The sequence below is a fragment of the Oryzias melastigma genome, linkage group LG9 (assembly GCF_002922805.2).
Source record: "Oryzias melastigma strain HK-1 linkage group LG9, ASM292280v2, whole genome shotgun sequence".
Lineage (NCBI taxonomy): Eukaryota > Metazoa > Chordata > Actinopteri > Beloniformes > Adrianichthyidae > Oryzias > Oryzias melastigma.
Genome location: NC_050520.1, coordinates 2,548,011 through 2,568,589, shown reverse-complemented (window position 1 = coordinate 2,568,589; position 20,579 = coordinate 2,548,011). Strand labels below are relative to the sequence as shown.

General features: G+C 38.3%; 1 protein-coding gene and 1 long non-coding RNA gene across 2 annotated transcripts in view; one reads left to right on the top strand and one right to left on the bottom strand.

Annotated features, from left to right (window-relative positions):
• rtn4r (reticulon 4 receptor) overlaps positions 1–1,173 on the bottom strand; it is a 90,850-nt gene extending 89,677 nt beyond the window's left edge. The window contains exon 1 of the mRNA XM_024275493.2: positions 364–1,173. Within this exon, the coding sequence (XP_024131261.1) occupies positions 364–385 (22 nt within the window). The 5' untranslated portion in view covers positions 386–1,173. The remainder of the gene's footprint in view (positions 1–363) is intronic.
• The window catches only part of LOC112148394, a 50,236-nt gene extending 33,568 nt beyond the window's left edge, over positions 1–16,668 (top strand). The window contains exon 4 of the long non-coding RNA XR_002919609.2: positions 14,260–16,668. This is a non-coding gene — a long non-coding RNA (uncharacterized LOC112148394). The remainder of the gene's footprint in view (positions 1–14,259) is intronic.
• Positions 16,669–20,579: the final 3,911 nt, after the last annotated feature.

Here is a 20,579-nt window from a genome sequence, read left to right as displayed (position 1 = left end):
CGGGAAAGACTGAATTCTGACTCATGATCCGACACTCCAAGTCAAGGTCGTTTCCAGCTGCGCTCTGATGTTCACAGCTGATACTGACGCACCTCTTTTTCTCTGTTCCCGACCCAGATATCAAACTAGAATGAGGAGCCGTTCCTCTGCCTTCACATCCATGCATCACTTTGACCAAGAGAGATGTCAGAGTAAACTCCAATTGGGACACCTGGGTTCTGTTTCTCTTCTCCGGAACCGCCGCAGCGCAGATCAACGCGCAGATGTGGGGTTTCATCCGTGCGCATGCAGTCACCCGACGGACTGCATCCTCTGTGTGCTTTAATGAGGGAACTTTAGACTGTCTGACTAACATGTACTCACCATTAACAACGACGGTCCTCATGATTTAGACCCGCCAGAAATCCAGGAGCGCAATAAATCCAAGTGGCTCCCTCCGCGCGGGGGACAGAAACGGTATCCGCTTTGTGGAGCAATTTATTCTTGGCTGCAAATCCAGCGCAAAGCACCCCCTCAAACTTTAGCCGTGGGTCTGCCCGAGTGGGGACAGACGTCTCCGTTTGCACCGGGGCTCAGTCATGTGGACGAGGGGCTGGGGAGAACAGTCATCCATAAACATCCAAGACAGGGATCGGGAATCTCTAAGAAAAAAGAAACCTCCCCAAAATCCGCGGGAGGCGCAGCAGCGCCGGAGGAAGGAGGTGAAAGTGTTTCAGCAGGAGCGGAGGATCACGGCGAAAACCCAACTGGATCCATCTGTTTGGAACCGCAGCGCGTATCCGGTCAGGGAGAGGGGCGCGCGCTCTGAGCGTGGAGTGGATGGCGGGCGGCTGCACTGGTGCGCGTCAGTGCGCGTTTGTGCCACGGCGGGGTGGAGAGGAAGGGAGGGAGGGGCGGGGCGGCGAGTCTGCCAGAAAGAGACAGAAAAAGGAGAGATGTGGGGGGGAGTCCAGGATGAATCTTTTATGGGTCTGTGTCACGCAGCAAAATCAAACACAAATATATCACCTGCGACACTTCTGTCCTTCTTTGTTTCTGTGCAGCCTAAATTCTGACCCCCCATTCTGTTTCCCCGACCTGATTCCTTCCAAAAACAAGGAAACCAAATCAGCTGCGCTCCTGATAAGTGGTGACTGCGGGGTTTTAAAGAGTGACTTTGAAATCTAATGGTACTTCTTGCGCTCTGATGAATGTTTAATGCGCAGAGGTTTGGGGATGCTGGGGGTGGAGTGGGTGGGTGGGGTAGGGACTGTGACGTGAGGAGCATCTATTTGTATCGGCCAGGCACGCACACGCTCACGCACATTGGAAGAACAAGCCGAGAAAGGGGGAGTGGGGGAATGGATGCGTGGACTCTCCGGGGACGCACGGCTCAGTTTCTCCAAAAAAACCCCCCAAAAAACAGGTTTTAATTGTATTCAGCCTCAGTTTTTCCACAACATATTCTTTAATGTTTGTCTGCTGCGAGAATCCTCCCAGAAACCCCCTCGTCCCCCACCTCAGAAAAGGATTTGTGACTCTGCACTTTGGCACCGAGGAGTGACGGTGATAAAGTTTGCTTTTACAAAGTGCTTTGACTGCTCAACGGCCCACTCTCACGGTGTCACATCCACTCAGTGTCGCTCAGCGTCTGCATCTCAGAGCGCGCTGTTATCTGCAGGTACCACACGCCCCCTACAGGCCATCACGAGAACCACTTCCTGCAGAGTCACTGGAAAGATGATCCCATTTTTTTCTCCCCAAAAATAACACAACGAGTTTTCAAAATAAGAAAAATAAAGATTCAACCTGGGAAATTTGAAAGCTCCAGGAGCAGTAACGCAGCTCATCTCTGGCACAATGATGATGGCTGATATCCAGACTGGACACATATGACTAAAATGAACCGGGGTTTGTTTCCTCTGATAATCCAGAACACATTTTCAGTCTGAATCCAAGTGGATGCTGGTTTGGAACCAGGAACCGCTCTCTGTGTGTTTTCAGACTGGAAAATGTATGTCACGTCAGTGTCATGATATGATTGGCTGGATATCGATGTGTTCTGAGGTCGACTAGTTCTAAAGTAAGGGGTGTCAAAGAACAGGATAAACATTTATTGAACACTAAAACTGCATTTTTAAAACTTTAAAACTGTAATTTTTTTAACATAATTACGAACAAGATATAATACTAGTGTGAATGCTGTAAGCTGAATTTGGCCGCTGAAGATGCTAGTGCTGATAGCTGAAGATGCTGAAATTGATGCTAAAAATGCTAAAGCTGATAGCTGAAAATGTTGAAGCTAATAATAATTAGCTAAATGCCAAATTAGCCTAAAAAACTAAAAGAAAAACTTAGGTTAGCCAAAACAGCTAGCATGTAACTGAAAAAATAGCTAAACTTCAAAATAGCCTGAAAAACTGAAAAAAGCCTAAATTAGCCAAACAGCTACCATGTTGAAATATTAGTTAAACTCCAAAATAGCCTAAAAATCTTAGTAAATGCCAAAATAGTCCAAAAAGCTAGCAGAATTCAAAATTTTAAGACTTTAAAAGTGTAACTTTTGAACATAATTATGAATAGTAAAAAGGCAGGAATATTATTGCAGAATAAATCAACTTAAACCTTAAATAACTTTCTATATTTTACTCTCTAAAAAATATATATTTCTTTAAAATTATACACGTTTGAAATGGCCGGGCCTTGACTTTGACACACGTGTTCTAATGAGACATTTTTCATTGAAATGTTAAATCTTGAAATGAAAAACACTGAAATATTAAAGATTTCTAACGATTTTTTTGAGCACAACATTTTTCTGTCTAAAAATCAAGCGTTAAAAAAACTGTGAAAGAAAATTCAAAGGTTTACATAAAAAATGGTCAATGAGTATGGAGCTAAATCGGGATCAATATTTTTTGAAACCCAAATAAAAAATATTGTTTTTTGACCAAAAAGAATGTGAAATGTCAGAAAGTTTTTGCTGTTCTAAAATTAACTTAATTATTTTCGCTCATTTATTTTAAGGTGTTAAAAACTCAAAATTTCAATTTCAAAGCTTTTTTTCAGTTTCAAGTCTCTTTTTTTTTCAAATTAAAATATTTCAGTATTTTCTGTACTATCACAGTCTGAAGTTGTCCTAAGACGGGTGGAGTTTTATTGCGTACCAACCGCGCGTCCAAAACGCTGTTCTAGCCCGTTCAAAGCGCCGTCTTACTGTGTTAAATACAGGCGTAGAAAACGTCCTCATGTTTGGATAAAATGACTAAAACACTACAGGAGCTTCACTTATCTCTTGTGGCCTACTGGCTGCTATGATTGGACTTTAACTTTTTCTCATGCAGGAGATGTGAGTTTGAGTCTCTCTGTGAACACAGCAGTTTCTTCATTTTTGTCATCTTTTTCTTTTGCTGACTTTACAGACAAAACAGACAATTTCTGACCGTAGCTATCACAGTTCTTAGAGTCAGAATGGGACTAAAGCTACCACCCTCATGGATTTTGATTGGTCCTTCATGCTAGTCCCGCCCCAACGTGCCACAACAGGACTTTGAAAGTGAAATTTTCAGATTTGAAAAGAAAAAAAGAAGCTTTGAAATGGAAATTTTGAGTTTTAAAACCTAAAAAAATTGAACATTTGAAGCTGAAAAGAATTAAATTTATTTTAGAATAGCAAAAAGTTTTGGAAATGTACAATTTTTTTGGGCCAAACACCAACATTTTTTTTCAATTTGTTTTATTTGTATTTCAAGAAATATTGGCCCCACTTCGACTCCATAAATGAGGTAAGAGAAGTTAAGTCGTATGTTTTTTAGTTTGGGGCAGAAATGTCCAGTTGACAGCAGTCTGGATACTGATCCAAATTAGGTGAATTCGGTCCGGATCAACGGTCTTTTTCCAGTCTGAATACACCTCCATACGGTCTTATGGAGTGAGGCAGGAATGATTCATGGTAGTGAAGTTGCTTTAGCCTCTTGGGAAGGCTCTTCGCTGTCTGTCCAGTACAGGATGGAGGGTGATCCGGATCATCCATGACGGATAAGACTTTGTTCAGAGTCCTACTCTCCATCACGACTTCAAAAGTGTCCAGTTTGCAGCTGATCTTCATTAGCATTTTGTTCAGTTTCTGGGAAAATGAAGTAAGAAAAAACAGATCTATGGAGAGATCATTTGAGTTTGGCCCACAGAAAAGCCTGTTTGTGTTGAATGGAAACAAACAGGCTCTTATGAGGCGCCGTTATCTGGCAGCAGAAACGCTTGCATTAATAACACTATAGCTCACTGACAGATAATGGACGGAAGATTGCCGTGGAGAGCAGGTGAATGGAGCCCTCTGCCAGGTGTGTGGTTTATTTGAATGAAATGGAGGGTGCAGTTTGCTAATCCCAAGCTTACAACTACCACCAATATTGAGTCACACCATCAGAATATGTCAGCGTCTGGTATTTACTCGCAGCAGAGACGGGCAGGGCCAGATGGCCAGTGGAGATGCGGGCCAAAGCCGCCGCCGAGAACGAGGTCAACCTGCACAAAACAAAACGCTGTCATCATTTACAGTTGTCTCCGCCTCTCCTATCCCAACAGGTCTGATCCTGATGCATCTTTGCATGCTGTTTTATTAAAATGTCACACCAACAGAAGACAACAGAAAAGCATATTTCTTTATACGTTCTTGTGAAAACATGAAAGGTTGACATTCTCACATGATAGTCTAAACCTGTTCAGATGGATCTGATAGTAACACCGTCTATCACTGCTGATCGCTTCCTCCTTCTCCTCTGGCTGCATATCACACACTGTGCATGTGAAAAGGACAAAGCTACACTTCTATGAGCTACAGACACACCAGGTGACGCCTGTTCAAAAACACACTAAACGCACATTTAGCTCATGGTGTTCAGGCTAGACAAACAGGGTGGAGCTTTGAGTTCTTCTTCTATGGTTCTACTATAGTTGGAGGAGTTTTGGTGAGAAATGTCAAAACATTCTCTCTCCCAACTTGTCACATGTTGACATTTTTTGATGTTGTGTTTTCTCAACTCAACGTTTTTTGTTGTGCTGGCTGTTCACGGGTCCCCGTCCTCCGGGCCACGAACCTGAACCGGTCTAGTACCAAGACGTGGTACTTCCTGTTTGGTTTAATGTGACTTTCTGCATCGAGACAGTGCTGGTTTGCATCTGGGCCCGCTTCGCGACCAGTACCATGTCTAGTACTGTTTCGGGTCCGATACTGCGTTGGGGCTGGGTTACGGTTAGGGTACCGGTTCCGTGTTCAGATACCAGTGCTGGATGCGTCCCGAGGACCAGTCTGCGTCCGGTGCTGGGTTAGGGTACCAGTATTAATTTGTTTTTTTAGGTTATTTTGGCGCTTAGCTAATATTTCAGCAACATGCTATCTGTTTTGGCTAATTTAGGCTTTTTTCATTTTTTAAGGCTGTTTTAAATTTTAGCTATTTTTTCAGCTTCATGCTAAATTTTTCAGCTACCCTAAGTTTTTTTTTTTTTTTAGGCTAATTTGGTATTTAGCTAATATCTTAGTTGTCTATTAGCTTCAGCATTTTTAGTTATCAATTTCAGCATCTTCAGCTATCAGCACTAGCATCTTCAGTGGCCAAATTCAGCTTACAGCATTCACACCAGCATTATCACAGGTGATGCTATATATCTAATTTATAATTATGTTAAAAGTTACAGTTTTAAAGTTTTAAAAATGTAGTTTTAGAGTGTTCAATAAACGTTTATCCTGTACGGCCTGCGACCTAAGGTGTGTTTTGGATTTTGGCCCCTTGTGTGATTGACCTTGACACTCCTGCCAAAGGTAAATTATTGCCTCTTGCATTCCTGTTGAACACATAGCATTTGGATTAGAATCTTTCAGAAAGAGTTAATGTAAATTAACTATAGAATCCCCTCCGCCATGAGAATAGAAATAAAGAAGAGAGTGATCGAGGATCTGTAATTCATGACGGTAATGACACGAGTCAAACTGTTGAGTCTCCAAAGATCCCTGCAGGCTGGAGCTCCACCAGTCTTTTCATTGCAAGTCAGGGAGATCAAAAGGGGAGAAGCAGCATGAATGACTGACTTTGTGGAGGGAAAGTCGACTGTGCCTCGCCGCCGCAGACAGGTGCCAGTGTTAGTCACAGTTTAAGGATTTCACTTAGTTTAACTTTGCGCTGATGGGTCATGATATGCTTCTGTCACGGGTTCTGGAGCTTTTCCACGGCCCCCCAGATTCTCTCCTCACTGATGTTTACGTCTGCCGCTCCTCTCCAGCCGATGCAAATGTTCAGGAGGTGCAGGTGGTTGCCTTCACAACACATTTTCTGCTGCATTTGGCTTTTGCTAACCCAGAACTAAACTGAAATGCTGGAATTTGTTCGCTGTTGGCTGTAAGGTTTTTCCGCCTCCCACTAAGCCACAAACTATTTAAACAGAAATGGTGTTTATTTTTACATTTCCCTCCTTTTTTATTTTTAATAACTTTTGGATGCACAAACGTCTTTCAAATCTCAGGAAAATATAGGAGATATTGTAACCTTCTAATTAATTATGCATTTTTTTTTTCATTTGAGGTTAATGCTTAAAGTCAATTTCCTTTCTAGAAATATGTTTTGGGGATTTTAGCTCCTAATACTTTATATCTTTCTTTGGTTAACATTTATAATGATTGATTGATATATGGAAGTTTGCTCATTCATTTTTCAGTTTAATGATTATGTTGGATATTTTGTGTGTCTTGGTTGATTGTGTAGCCAGTGGAACATGTTCGGCCTTGCTTGCGTTTTTGGTCCCAAAAAACAAATGTGGATTCTATTTAAACATATGGCTAAAAAAAATCTTTCTACAACATGTAAATGTAATTTTTAAGAAATAATGTATGTAAAAATATATACCCCCCACAAAAATATAAAGTTCTTTCTGAAAAAAAAGTATTTTTTTCTTTCTTTTTTTTAATAATTTTTTTGCAATAACACAACATGTGAAACAGATCTTGGAAAACCAGTGTCTCTTCCTGAACAGATGACAAGATTAAACGGACACCATAAACTTTACTGCTTAATGAAATATTAAAATATAAAAGTTAATAAGAACAATATATATTTGAGAAAAACTAATGCTATTTGGAAAAATGCAAATGCTTCAATGGAAAACGCCCAAGAAATTACATTTAACTAAACAATTTTACTTATTTTTTTTTTTCCAATTCCCAAAAATAATTCAAATTGCAAATAATAATATGACTTTCCTCTGATTTTATCAAATTTTAGTTTAAATATTTCCGGTGTGACACGTTTTCGATGTGACATATTAGAGCGTGTCTTCTTTTCACTGTCATCACTGTGGAACTACAGAGATCTCCTTGCAGTGCAGTTACAATATTGACTTTGTTTTGTAAGTTTGGTTTTGTAAAGTGAAAAAACTGCTCCAGCTGTCACACTGATGAATCATCTTTGAAGTGAAATCGTCCCTCAGGATCACGCCGGCGCCGCCGCTGCTGCTGCTGCTGCAGTGTCTTTCCTCCCAGGCACCATTACACTCTGCACCACACATTTATTTGTTTATATTTCTTCATCACCTATTTACTTTCTTTTTTTTCATTGTTCCAAACTTGCAGGACAAAGAGTTCACGCTCCTCTTCCCAGCTTTTGCTCATTAGGTCTGGGAGTCCGATATTAATTCTGGGCTGGGTGTCGCCATTAAGATCGGCTGACAGCTCATTTTCCTTGGTGGCCTGCAGAAGACAATAGAAGTGATGGAAATGTTTTTTTTTTTTTCGGTCTGTAACCTCATTAACTCATTGAAATAAAGACAACGTGGAGTTGTTTGCATTAAGCTGTAATTATGCTGATTCCCTCACTTTCTGCCTCTCTTATCTTCCCATTTGCCACTTTAATTAGATTCCCTTCTCCTCAAACACTGACGATGTGGACTTGCTGGTGACTCATGAATTAAGCCCCCACACCGCCATCACTCCTCGCACGGGTTTGAGTGCTGTGTGGGAGAGGAGACGTTGGAGTGGAACAGGAAGGCAGACAGTGAAGGAGAGCTGTGCGAGGCGCCCGGATCTTCACTATATTACCTGGCCTGACAAGGCTACATTCCTGGAGACTGTCACCGGGTCTGAGAGGACAAATATGTGTAAATTTATTCTCTCGCAAGTTGCTTGACCTTGATTTTCTCTCCTTTTTCTCAAGTGAGAAGTGAAAAAAAACAGACACTGCAATGTATGGATGAATGCAGAGCTTGGATATCTGACTCATGGGGACTTAATACCGTCTCCTGAGTGATGAGAAAATGTAGCCGCTTCTTTTTTTCTTTCTCTTCTTTGTTTGACTGTACAGGAAGTTGGAGGATTGAGATGAAATTATAGATTCACCGTCAGCTCAGATATAAAAGTACAAATCTACAGAAAAAATAAAAAAAAACATTGTTAATCAGAGGAAAGTGAGATCTCCTAAAAAGCAACCCAACAAACGTTACACATTCTTAAAAAATATATCTTTTCTAAAAAAATAAGAAACTTAATAGATTCATTTTATCGTTATTAATTATTCTTCTTCATGATTAGTGTCATTTGTGGCTTCCTGCAACCCGTTAAAACCTAATTAACTTTAGTGAAAATGCCTTAAATGATCGTAGAGCTTTAAGGTGCAGCAGCTCCCAAAGGTCAAAGTGTTTTTCACACCTGGTGTAGAAGTGTTGATGCATTCACAGGTTTTCTCTTCTCATCCTTCCTGAAAGAGGAAAAATCATGTTTTTCTGCAACATTTCAGCATATAATTGGTTTTTCTTTAATGGCTTCGTACTCATTTTTTTCTTTATATTTCTTTAGAAATGATCATTTCTGGATTGTAAAGATTCTGATCATCTTTGATCTATTGTCAAAGTGTCCCCAGTGATCGTTTAACTATGATTATGTAATTTTCAGCCATGATAATAAAGGACAGATGTCGCCAAAGTTTTTCTTGTGAGGGCCACATAACTGTTTTCTTCTCCACTAGGGGGCCGGGTCAGTTTGTAGGCTAACAGAAAAAGTGTAACAATCACAACCCAAACGTAAACATTTAGTTTTCCAGAAAGCCCAACATATCCACATTTAAAACAATTCATTTCTGTAATCTTCACAGAGTTTTTTAAAACTAGATATGTAGGATTACTGGAGATAGATTAGTGGCTGATGATGCTTAAATTGATAGCTGAAAACACTGAAGCTGATATCTGGCTAAAATATTGGCGAAGTGGCAAATTAGCTGAAAAAAACTTAGCCAAAACAGCTAGCATGTAGCTTAAATACAATCTAAATGCCAAATTAGCCAAATAAACTGGAAAAATGTCTGATTAACCCAAAAAAGCTAACATGAAGTTAAAATATGAACAAGACTCCAAATTAACCTAAAAAACTGAAAAAAGCATAAATTAGCCAAAACAGCTAACATGTAGCAGAAATATTAGCTAAATGCCAAATTAGCCTGAAAAAAATAGAAAAATGTCAAATTTAGCCAAAACAGTTTGGGGGGCCGGGCCAAATGTGGAGGAGGGCCAGATCTGGCCCGTGGGCCACAGTTTGAGGACCCCTCATATTTAATAAATAATTTGTATTTTAGTGTTCCAAAGGTAGCGAGTTTAACTCTAGCAAGCTCCTGTGCATCGTGCTAGTGAGCTCCGCTATAGAAAGCTATGTTGTACTGAGCTGGCAAGCTCCATTGCGGCGAGCTCTGCTGTATCGAGCTAGTGTGCGTCACTGTAGCAAGCTCCGTTGTAGCGACTTAGCCGGCTCCATTTTAGCGAGCTCCAGTGTATCAAGCTAGCAAGTTTTGCTGTAGCGAGCTAGCGAGCTCCAGTGTTTCAAGCTTGCAAGCTTCACTGTAGTGAACTAGCAAGCTCCATTGTAGCAAGCTCCGCTGTGTCAAGCTAGCGAGCTTCACTGTAGCAAGCTAACAAGCTCTGGCGTATCAAGCTAGCCCGCTCTGCTTTATTGAGCTACCAAGCTCCACTGTAGCGATCTAGCTAGCAAGCTTTGTTGTAGGGAGCTAGCAAGCTCCACAGTAGCAAGCTTCACTGTAGCAAGCTAGCGGGCTCCATTGTAGCGAGATCTGCTTTAGCGATCAAGCTTATAACCATATCGGCCCCACCTGGCCTTACTGGCTGGGTCCTGGTTCACAGCAAAAAAATAAATCAAATTTTAAGCTAATTATGCTTTGCATATGTCTTTCATCATCAAAAAAATGCTACAAGAACATGTTAAAAACACCCAAAAATCCTTTTTATTGGAGTTGTCTGGAGTGTGCAGAGATTGTATCCTCACTTTGAATCAGATGAAAAGCTCACCTGAACGCTACTGTGGACCACAAAAGGAAACTGGTCATTATCTGCAGACTGGAGCAATGAGGGTGGAGGGCATTTCTCAAACCGGAGGAACCTCAAATAACAGCAAAGTTAAAAATGTGTGTAACATCTTCAGGCAGTATAGTCCAACTCTGAAGCTGCAGTGTGAAACCGAATCAATGATAGTGTGCACTTTAGTGGCGTGTGTTTGACCTGTGCTAATGTGACTGCAGAACAGTGTTTGGGATCCCTAATGATGCAAACATTTGCATGCGCACTTTAATAAACATGTTATATTAGCACACCTGGGTGCAGATTTATTCTGTAATCTACTTTGCCTAAAATATGTGGCGCCGCCGTGTGCGACTGTGTGACACCCCTCCATACATTAGCTGATAGAAGTGATATGCCGTTGCTGCCCGTTGCTACCATGCACACAGCCATATCACACTTTCATCTGGAGTGGAAATTGTCGCGGCGTGACATTTTTCCAATTCTACACTCCTATTGTGCATGAATGGCAGATTTCTACTGCTCGGTGTTTGATTCAGGACCTTTCAGCTTGTTTGTCTTACTGAGGAGAGTGGAAGCAGCATCCGTCTGCTGCTTAGATGAATCTGCAAAACCGCAGATGGACTATCTGAAGAAATCCAGCTCTTATTTGGAAAATGCACAAGAGCTCGTTTCATGAAAAATATGCCTTTGCTGCTCTGTTACTAAACAGGAATGTGTAACAATCAAGAACCAAAGTAGTCGTATGTTCTTTCTTCAGTTATACTACATTACTACACAAAGATGACTTCAACATGGAGCAGAAATACGAATATAAATTATCTCGACCTTCGAGTGTGTCTTTGGTCACATGTGTCACTGTGAGAAAATCTCCTGCTTTTGTTATAGTTCGCCCCCTAGTGTTCTGTTTCTGTTCATTGCAGGCAGCTGTGACTTCTCCTGAGATGGTCACAGCTGCCTGCAATCATTTCATTTAGGTTTCAGTATTTAAGGCATCACTATGGAAGCTTCTTCTATACACTTGTTTTCTTTAAAATAATCACTGGTTTTGATGTAATAATGAATAAGTGCTATTCATTGATTATTAAACAAGCTTATGAATACGTTTTTTATTTATTGTTCTATACAAGGCATTCACACTATAGAGGTTCTCCTGTGGCTTTATTTTAGCATTATGTTAGCTGTTTCTGGCTAATTCAGACATGTTTCCAGTTTTTTAGGGTAATTTGGGTTTAGCTAATATTTTATCATTATGCTAGCTGTTTTTGCAATATTTGATATTTTCTTTCAGTTTTTTTAGATTATTAGGAATTTAGCCAATATTTAGCATTATGCTAGCTGTTTTGGCAATATTAGACATTTTCTTCCAGTTTTTTTTTTTAGATAATTAGTAATTTAGCTAATATTTAGCATTATGCTAGCTGTTTTTGCAATATTAGACATTTTCTCAGTTTTTTTTAAAGGTAATTAGGACTTTACCTAATATTTAGCATTATGCTAGCTGTTTTGGCGATATTAGACATTTTCTTCCAGTTTTTTTTTTTTTTAGATAGTAAGGAATTTAGCTAATATTTGACATTATGCTAGCTGTTTTTGGTAATATTACACATTTTTCCAGTTTTTTTAAAGAAAAATTTGGAGTTTAGCTGATATTTTAGCATTATGCTAGCTGTTTTTGGCAATAGACATTTTTCCATTTTTTAAGGCAAATTTGGATTTAAGCTAATATTTAGCGTTATGCTAGCTGTTTTGGCAGTATTAGACATTTTCTTCCAGTTTTTTTTAAGGTAATTAGGAATTTAGCTAATATTTGGCATTATACTAGCTGTTTTTGGCAATAGACATTTTTCCATTTTTTAAGGCAAATTTGGATTTAAGCTAATATTTAGCGTTATGCTAGCTGTTTTGGCAATATTAGACATTTTTCCAGTCATTTAAGTCAAATTTGGAGTTTACCTAATATTTAGCATTATGCTAGCTGTTTTTGCAATATTAGACATTTTCTTCCAGTTTTTTTTAAGGTAGTTAGGCATTTAGCTAATATTTGGCATTATGCTAGCTGTCTTTTGTAATTAAAGACATTTTTTTCCAGTTTTTTAAGGAAAATTTGGAGTTTAGCACATATTGTGCATTATGCTAGCTGTTTTTGCAAAATTTTATTTATTTTTTATTTTTTTTAAGATAATTAGATATTTAGCTAATATTTGCCATTATGCTAGCTGTTTTTGGTAATATTAGACATTTTCTTCCAGTTTTTTTTTAGATAATTAGGAATTTAGCTCATATTTGGCATTATGAGAGCTTTTTTGGGAATATTACACATTTTTCCAGTTTTTTTAAGGACAATTTGGAGTTTAGCTCATATTTTGCATTATGCTAGCTGTTTTTGCAATATTAGACATGTTTTTTGTTTTTTTAAGATAATTACGAATTTAGCTAATGTTTTTGCAATATTAGACGTTTTCTTAAGTTTTTTTTAAGGTAATTAGGAATTTAGCTAATATTTGGCATTATACTAGCTGTTTTTGGCAATAGACATTTTTCCATTTTTTAAAGCAAATTTGGATTTAAGCTAATATTTTAGCATTATGCTAGCTGTTTTGGCAATATTAGACATTTTCTTCCAGTTTTTTTTAAGGTAATTAGGGATTTAGCTCATATTTGGCATTATGAGAGCTTTTTTGGGAATATTAGACATTTTTCCAGTTTTTTTAAGGACAATTTGGAGTTTAGCACATATTTTGCATTATGCTAGCTGTTTTTGCAATAATAGACATTTGTTTTGTTTTTTTTTAAGATAATTATGAATTTACCTAATATTTGCCATTATACTAGCTGTTTTTGCAATATTAGACATGTTTCCAGTTTTTTGGATCATTTGTTGTTTAGCTAATATTTTAGCATCATGCTAGCTGTTTTGGCAAAATTGGACATTTTTCTATTTTTTAGGTTAATTTGGCATTTAGCTAAAATTTTAGTTTTACCTTTCAGCTTCAGTGTTTTCAGCTATCAATTTCATCATCTTCAGCTATCAGCACTAGCATCTGCAGCAACATTCAGCTTCAGCATTCACACTAGCATTATCACAAGTAATGATATATATCTAGTTTATTTTGTTTTTTCAGTATATTTTTCTTTTGTTTGTTTGTTTGTGTATCTGTTATCTTTACTCACTGCTGTTCTTTTGTTCTGTTTGTTATATTGTATTCTTTACTTTTTTCAGGGACTTGTCTTCTTTCGTATAAAATTGAATAAATATATATATTTAAAAAAAGAAATGCAATTCAAAACCTATTTTTCTTTATACATGTTCTCTATAGTCAGAGATAAGCCACAAGAACAGCATTTTCATTGGAGGGGGTCTTTATTCGGCCTTATTCACGCTGCTCCTTGCATGCAGAAACAAGTCCCAGCACTGAACAGTTGGACACAACATCAAATTGTCCTGATCTGCCCTGAACAAAGAAGCCATTTTACCCTCGCTCCTCTCGCTCCCTTTCACCGTCTCGTTCTAAACGTTGGATTAAAATTTCCAGAGTGAGCCGAGGCAGTTCTCCTCAGGTTCCGATTTCTTAAATCCTACTCATCCCAGATTATTTTGGGAGTCTAATATCTTCTTCATGGCAGATAAAGTCGATTACACACCTCTCTAAATGGAGTTTGGTAATTTGTAAAGCTTTGGTCCGTGTAATCTCTCACACCTGCCCCCTCACTTGATTCCACTTGTTTCTTTCTTTTTCTTTAAAATAAAAACAAGTAAATGAAAACACAGTGAAATAATAAAGTTTGAATGCAGAAGTCCTGTTAGAACACTACATTTGGAGGTGGGATCTGCCACCAGTTCAGGCTTTGCTTTTTACACAGAGAATCTGATTGTGGTTCTGAATCTGATTGGATTATAAGCTTAGTTCCTTTTTTCCTGATCTATCTTTGTATTAGAGTCTTGGGAAGCGCATGACGATGAGTGTGATGATGAGGAGCTTTTTCACAGCACAGCAGGTTTGTTGTAATCCACGCAGTTATCATCCATTTTCTGTGAATGTAAGTAATTCCACACACCAGCCGCCGATTTCACCGATGAATCAAATGGACAAACCTTCATCAGCAACATTTATTGGGATCAGAATGGAGTCTGCTAGACGAAGCATCCAAGCATCCAAATGCAGAAATCTGCAAACATGTCCACTATTGAAAACAAACAGGACCTCCTGGTAAATCTCGCAGATTATTACAGTGTTCTGTGAAATACTGGTTGCCTCTGAAGGCATATAATCAGTCTTGAACACGACATTAATCTTCTCTCCTTAAGCTCACAGAAGACGATAAGACGTGAGCATCAAGACTCAGGAGCTAAAAACCCCTGACCCTAAAATAACGACCTCTGATCCACAGCGATTAAACTCAAAAAAAGGAGGCTGTGTTTTTCATCTGTGAATTGTCTTCAGAAAATCTCGGTTCCACGCCACATCTTTCTTCTTTGTGTATCTCCTTTATTTGACAGGTACATTGGCAATTATAAATGTGAGATGAAGCACCCCATTACATTTCCGTGAATTTACACAAATACAAAAGGCTTCAAAGGAGTCGGGAATGGGTTTGTGAAATATGAGACTTGGTAGTTCTGCGCGTAACAGGATGTACCTGCTCTGCCGCCGGCTTTGTGTGTGAAATTGATAGATTTAGGGATTAGTTTATTATAGATATCCCAGAAATGAGATGGTATTGGGTCCAATATCTTTTAGTTTGTTTCTTTAAAGAGGATCCTGTAGAATGGATGTTTTGTTTCCAAACGGAAGACCCATCTGCACACAGAAGCACGTGGCTGCCAATGTGCACTCTGGTTTCCATCCAATCTCTGGATAAAATCCTCCATATCTCACGTTCTCCATCCTGAGATCTGTGAATGAAATTATGAATTAAAAACTGACATGAAAATCTTCATCAGCTCCTCCTCTAACAGCAAATTCACACAAACATCGTCGCTTATCAGTAGCAACAGTCAAGCAATCCAGCGTTTAGAAAGGAAATCATGACAAAAATGGAAAATGACCTTAGTAAAAAAAATTTAAAAATGTAGTTAGAGGCTAGGATATACGTTTTTTTCTCTACCAAACAAAGAAATTTGACTTTTTTTTCTTGGATGTCAAGAACCAGAAGTTCTGTCCGGGGTATTTCTAACAAGAAATCCAAGTCCAAAACATCTGTTAGGCAGAAAAACAGTTTTAACATAAAAGCAGCACGGCTAAACAAACACAGAAGGACATTTTTCAGCTGAAAGACGAGCAGAACAGAGGGAAATGGATTGGTAGTTTATGCAAACAATTCTTTAAAATAAAAAAAAATAAATATGTATGTCCACTCTGGGTTTTTGACCAAATCCAAAACACTGATGACTGAAGAGTGACAAACCAGTCCTGTACAGGTGATTTGTTGAGAAATAAAGTTATAGTTCTTTAAAGACGTATAATATGAATTAGTCTTTAAAATTCAGGACCTAGAAAGGTGTCCGGTTCCACAAAAAAAAGAAAAAAGCATTGATATAATTCATGTTGATCATTAAATGTGGATCAACATACAATTTAATGCATTAATTCATATTAAAAACTATCTATAACATTCACTCTGTATCAAGAAATAGCTTTAAGTTTAAACTCAACATTACTGTTGATAGTATAATTTCATAGAGATGCTGTCAGAGACATTTAAAAAATATTTTCTGTTATAATAAACTGTGGAATAACCACCTATGTTCCAAGTTTCTGTTGTTCTGATTATCAACAGGAACTTTCTTTTTTTAGATGTCCATGACCACTTTTTAATGGGACTCCCTTCAGCCAATCAAATTTGAGTATTTAGCCTGACCATAATAGGATGCTAACTATGCAGCCAGTCATTAAGTCTGACATTTCTAGGATAAAATATTATTCAAGTATCAATATTAAATCAACATGTCATCAGCATAGAATTGTTTAAAAAAAAGTTGAAAACACCTTAAAATTCAAAACTTTCAATTACAGTTGAAAATTTCTGACTATATGAGTTAAAAGGCTCTAAATCTTTGAGCTTGATGCCAACGTTTCTTTTTACAACCAAAGTTTGATGATTTTTATTCTCGTGCATCTCATTGCTAAAGTCCAACTCGTTTGTTTTCTGATGTTTGCTCTCCTAAGCGTGCTGTGCTGACTTCATCCAGCTGGCAGACGAGATCTTAGCCCCCAAACTGCACACGATCCCTCAGCTCAGCTTCCGTTTAGTCTCTCTGCAGGCGTCCCGTCTTTGGCTACTGCACAAAGGTCAGCGGGAGCTTCCTTTACTCATAAAGACGAGCCAGTTAACACATTCAGCCAACAATGCTTGATCCTTCCGTACGACCTAAACTGAGTGTTAGAGGAAATGAGGACGTTTGATCAGTGCCGACGTGTCCACCATCTTCAGCAGAGCAGCTGAATGTGCAGCAAGATTCAGAGTTTCTGACAAGTTTCACATTTACACTGGTTTTGTTTTCAAAAGCACTTAGAGCGGGCGGACAGGAGTCATACTTGACAAGGCTGAGAAGCTTTATGATGAATAATGAAAGGAGTGTTTTCATCAAGTCTCTAATTGGCTCAAAGGAGAAAAACATTAGAGTTTGAGACCGAGCCTGCCTGCTTGTCAGGCTGTAATTGAAGTCCTCTGCAGATAAGTTTCCAGCCATGATGCTCAGAGAAGAACGCAAATGCTCTGGATCAAGGATAAACACTTAGCTTCACACTGAGCAAAGGAAATGCAATTAAATCCCAACACATAAAGTGATAAACATCATTAGAGGGGAGTCGCTTCGTCCAATTTGTGCAGACGTGCCTGTGATGTCATGATCTGACGTGGTCGTCCAACGACACAGAGGCGAATCCAGCGGGTGCAGAAAAACACTTAGATCCAAATTCACTCCAGCAATCAAACCAGCCGTTTCCCTCCAGCTGCAAGCAGTTCAGTGATTTAGGGAAAGTGTGTCCTAACAAAGCGGAGAGAACAGTTACAACCACAACGTTTGATTAAAAATCTGATTCAGGTTTACTGTTGAAGCGGCAGCAAATGAACCAACAAGAACAAATTAAATACTGCAATTAAAGCTGCGTTTGAGGAGTTTATGCAAAAATGAAGGCTAATTCAGCTCCCTAATTTAGAATATTATCGCAGGAGTTCTGAAAATGATCCTCGATCAGTGAAACCAGCCAAGTCATCCTTGTATCTTACTATAATTATAGATGTTTTTAGACTGTAAAACATCTCACTTTTTTCTATTCTATTTTATTTAAATAAACATTAAAACAATTCAAGAAAGAATGAAGAAAAACTCACTTTTCTGCCCCTTTACATGCATACATTCAACAAAAAGCAAAAGGTACATCTACAACTACGTACACTCTGTTACTCAGAATAACTTGCAGTATATAAACATCAAAAACAGTTAAATGAAAAAAAGTTTAAAAAAGGCTAGCTCTGAAGCTATGATTACCGCCATCGGAAACTTGCATTTAAGCGACTATTTCCAATGAAGCGTCTATAGAAATGTGTTAAAAACTCTAATCCATCACTATAACATTTTGAAGACACTATTTGGGCTCTACTTACAAAACAAGTCAATTGAAAATGTTGAAATTTGAATTATTTTTGCTGAAATCCACCTTTCTCAGCTTCAGAATCCACTGGAATTATGTTCATTGTGTAGTTCGAAGAATGTGTGTTATTTGGCTGTCGCCAGAAATTTCCCCGGTGTTAAAGGGTTAAATTGAAATACATCTTTCTGTAATTTTTGTTCTGAATTTTGGCAATAAAAAAAATCAACTTTTTAGGTTATAATTACTTGTTCTTTTTGTAAACCTTAAGCACACATGACACAATTGTCTTCCTTTCTAAACTCTTAAAGTTGAAACTTTTACAGAAAGATAATTCCAGTCTTATAGAATGAAAACAAAGATCTGATTACGATCAAATATTGATACATTTAAATTTGACAAATTGAAATTATTCTGTACAGAAAACATAGCATGAAGAAGACTGAGTGACAATCATCTACAGCAGGAGTGTCAAACTCAATCGCACAAGGGACCAAAAACCAAAACACACCTTAAGTCGCAAAAACGATAAATATTTATTGAACACTAAAACTAAATTTTTAAAATTCTGAATTTGGCCACTGAAGATGCTGAAATTGATATCTGAAAATGCTGAAGATAAAAGCTGAAAATGCTGAAATTGATAGCTGAAAACACTGAAGCTGAAACTGTAACTTCTTGACATAATTATGGATAATAAAAAGACAGGAATATTATTCAAGAATAAATCAACTTAAACCTTAAATAACTTTCAATACGTTACTCTCCATAAAAATATACTCTGTCAAAATTATAGAAGTTAGAAATGAGCGTAAGATAACATCGACCCAGCAGTTTGGTAATCCCACTTAAGTGGTGCTCATGAAGTTGTTAAGTAGTCATGGTAATACTGTATACCGTGGTAAAAAGGTGAGAAATATTGATGGTATTCAAATTTCAACATTTCAATTTCTAATTTCTTAGAAGCACCACAAAATACTACAAAAAAACCTATAAAACACAGAGACTGCGTATAGCACTGTACCTCATAAAAGCAGACTGAAAAAAGTGAAACATAAGATAAATTAACAAAAGTTCTGTAATTTGTTACACTTTCATTTTTAAGTTTTCATCATATTACAATTTTGGGTTGATGAGTTGACTTAATCAAGAATGTAATTAAAAACTAACATTTTAAAATGTAACAAATGACCAAGCTTTTGTTAACTGATCCATGTTTCACTTTTTACGTTGTATTTTTGAGTAAGATAACCAAAATGCATAAGGAATATTATTTTTTTCAATGTTAATAACTGATGAGGTTTCAAATCTTGTTAAGTACACCAAAATATCATGAATAGTCTATTTCTCTGCAACAGTCTGCTCAGACTGAACCCTGCCTTTGACTGGATAGGCTCCAGCAGCCCCAAAAATGATTCAGCGGATTCTGAAAGGGGATCGATGGTCACTTCTTATTAATAAAATTAAGTGTTTTGATGGAAAAAGTTTCAGTGCAGAACTCTCCAAAGGCCTCTCAGCATGTCAGCAAACCGTTGTCCTCATGCCAGCAACTCTCAGTCTCTGCCAACCCCAACCTCTCGGTTCTACAGCTGAGACCGGGAATCAAGCTGCTCATTTCCAGCCGCTCCTCGCCAAATGTACTTATGAAAGACAAACCTGAATGTGACCGAAAAGTGGAAACAAGAAGCCGAAGGATGTGGAGATGAGGGAAAGCAAGTCCTGTCTCCTCTGACCACTCAGGCTGATGTATCGACCGAACGCGAGGCAGCTGCTGGTCAATACCAGACAGCATTAAAGGCTCTCCTCCACTCACAATGTGACGCTGTGCATGTTTGTCTGAGAGTACGCACGCTTATTCATCCGAAAACAACCGTAATACGACAAGTTAGTGTAACAATAAAGCCTGTTTGTCCTGATGATGCTGTCTTTGCATTGCATTTAAACAAGATTTAGTACAAAAACAAGTTTTTGTAATGACTTTAAAACACTGTTTTGAAACTCCTTTATTTTGTTCTCGTGGTTTGAATAAAAAAAATGTTATTTTTCTCAATAGAAACTGTTTTTCACACTCAATACTGGAGTGTTTTAGGGTCCTTTCTTCTTGAGGCTGAAGCCCCGTCTTGTTTTCTATCAGGAGACGGCGTGTTCACACCTGGAGGCTGCTTCTAATCACTGCTGAAAGACTGTGGGGTTTGGGGCTCTGTCAGAGGCAGCGCCGGCCGAAAACGTCTTCATTCACGGCGAGCGAGCTGCTTGTGTTAACGACGTGTCCAGCTGAATGACGCCCGCTCTGTGTCCTTGAATGAGACATCGATCGCTGAATTTGTTCCCATCGATGCGTGAGCTTCAGCCTCAAACGTGACCAACAAAGTCAATACATTAATAGCAACTTCAGAGGGGGCTGATCTGAAATAATCAGCCAAAAATGTAGCTTTTTACTCATTTAATCGTATATTAACTCACAAATCCTGTTTTTTCTTCCATAACTTCAGTACTCTGTCATATTTCTATGTCCATTACTATCATCTATTTTCATAAAGATCAGCATCTCCAGAATCAAAGCGGCTACTTTGTACTCGTACCGAGCAGGTAGGTGTTAGTCATTAGTCACTGCAGGGGTTCTTGTTGATTTCCTCTCTGTGGGGGTGTCAGATGTATATTAAG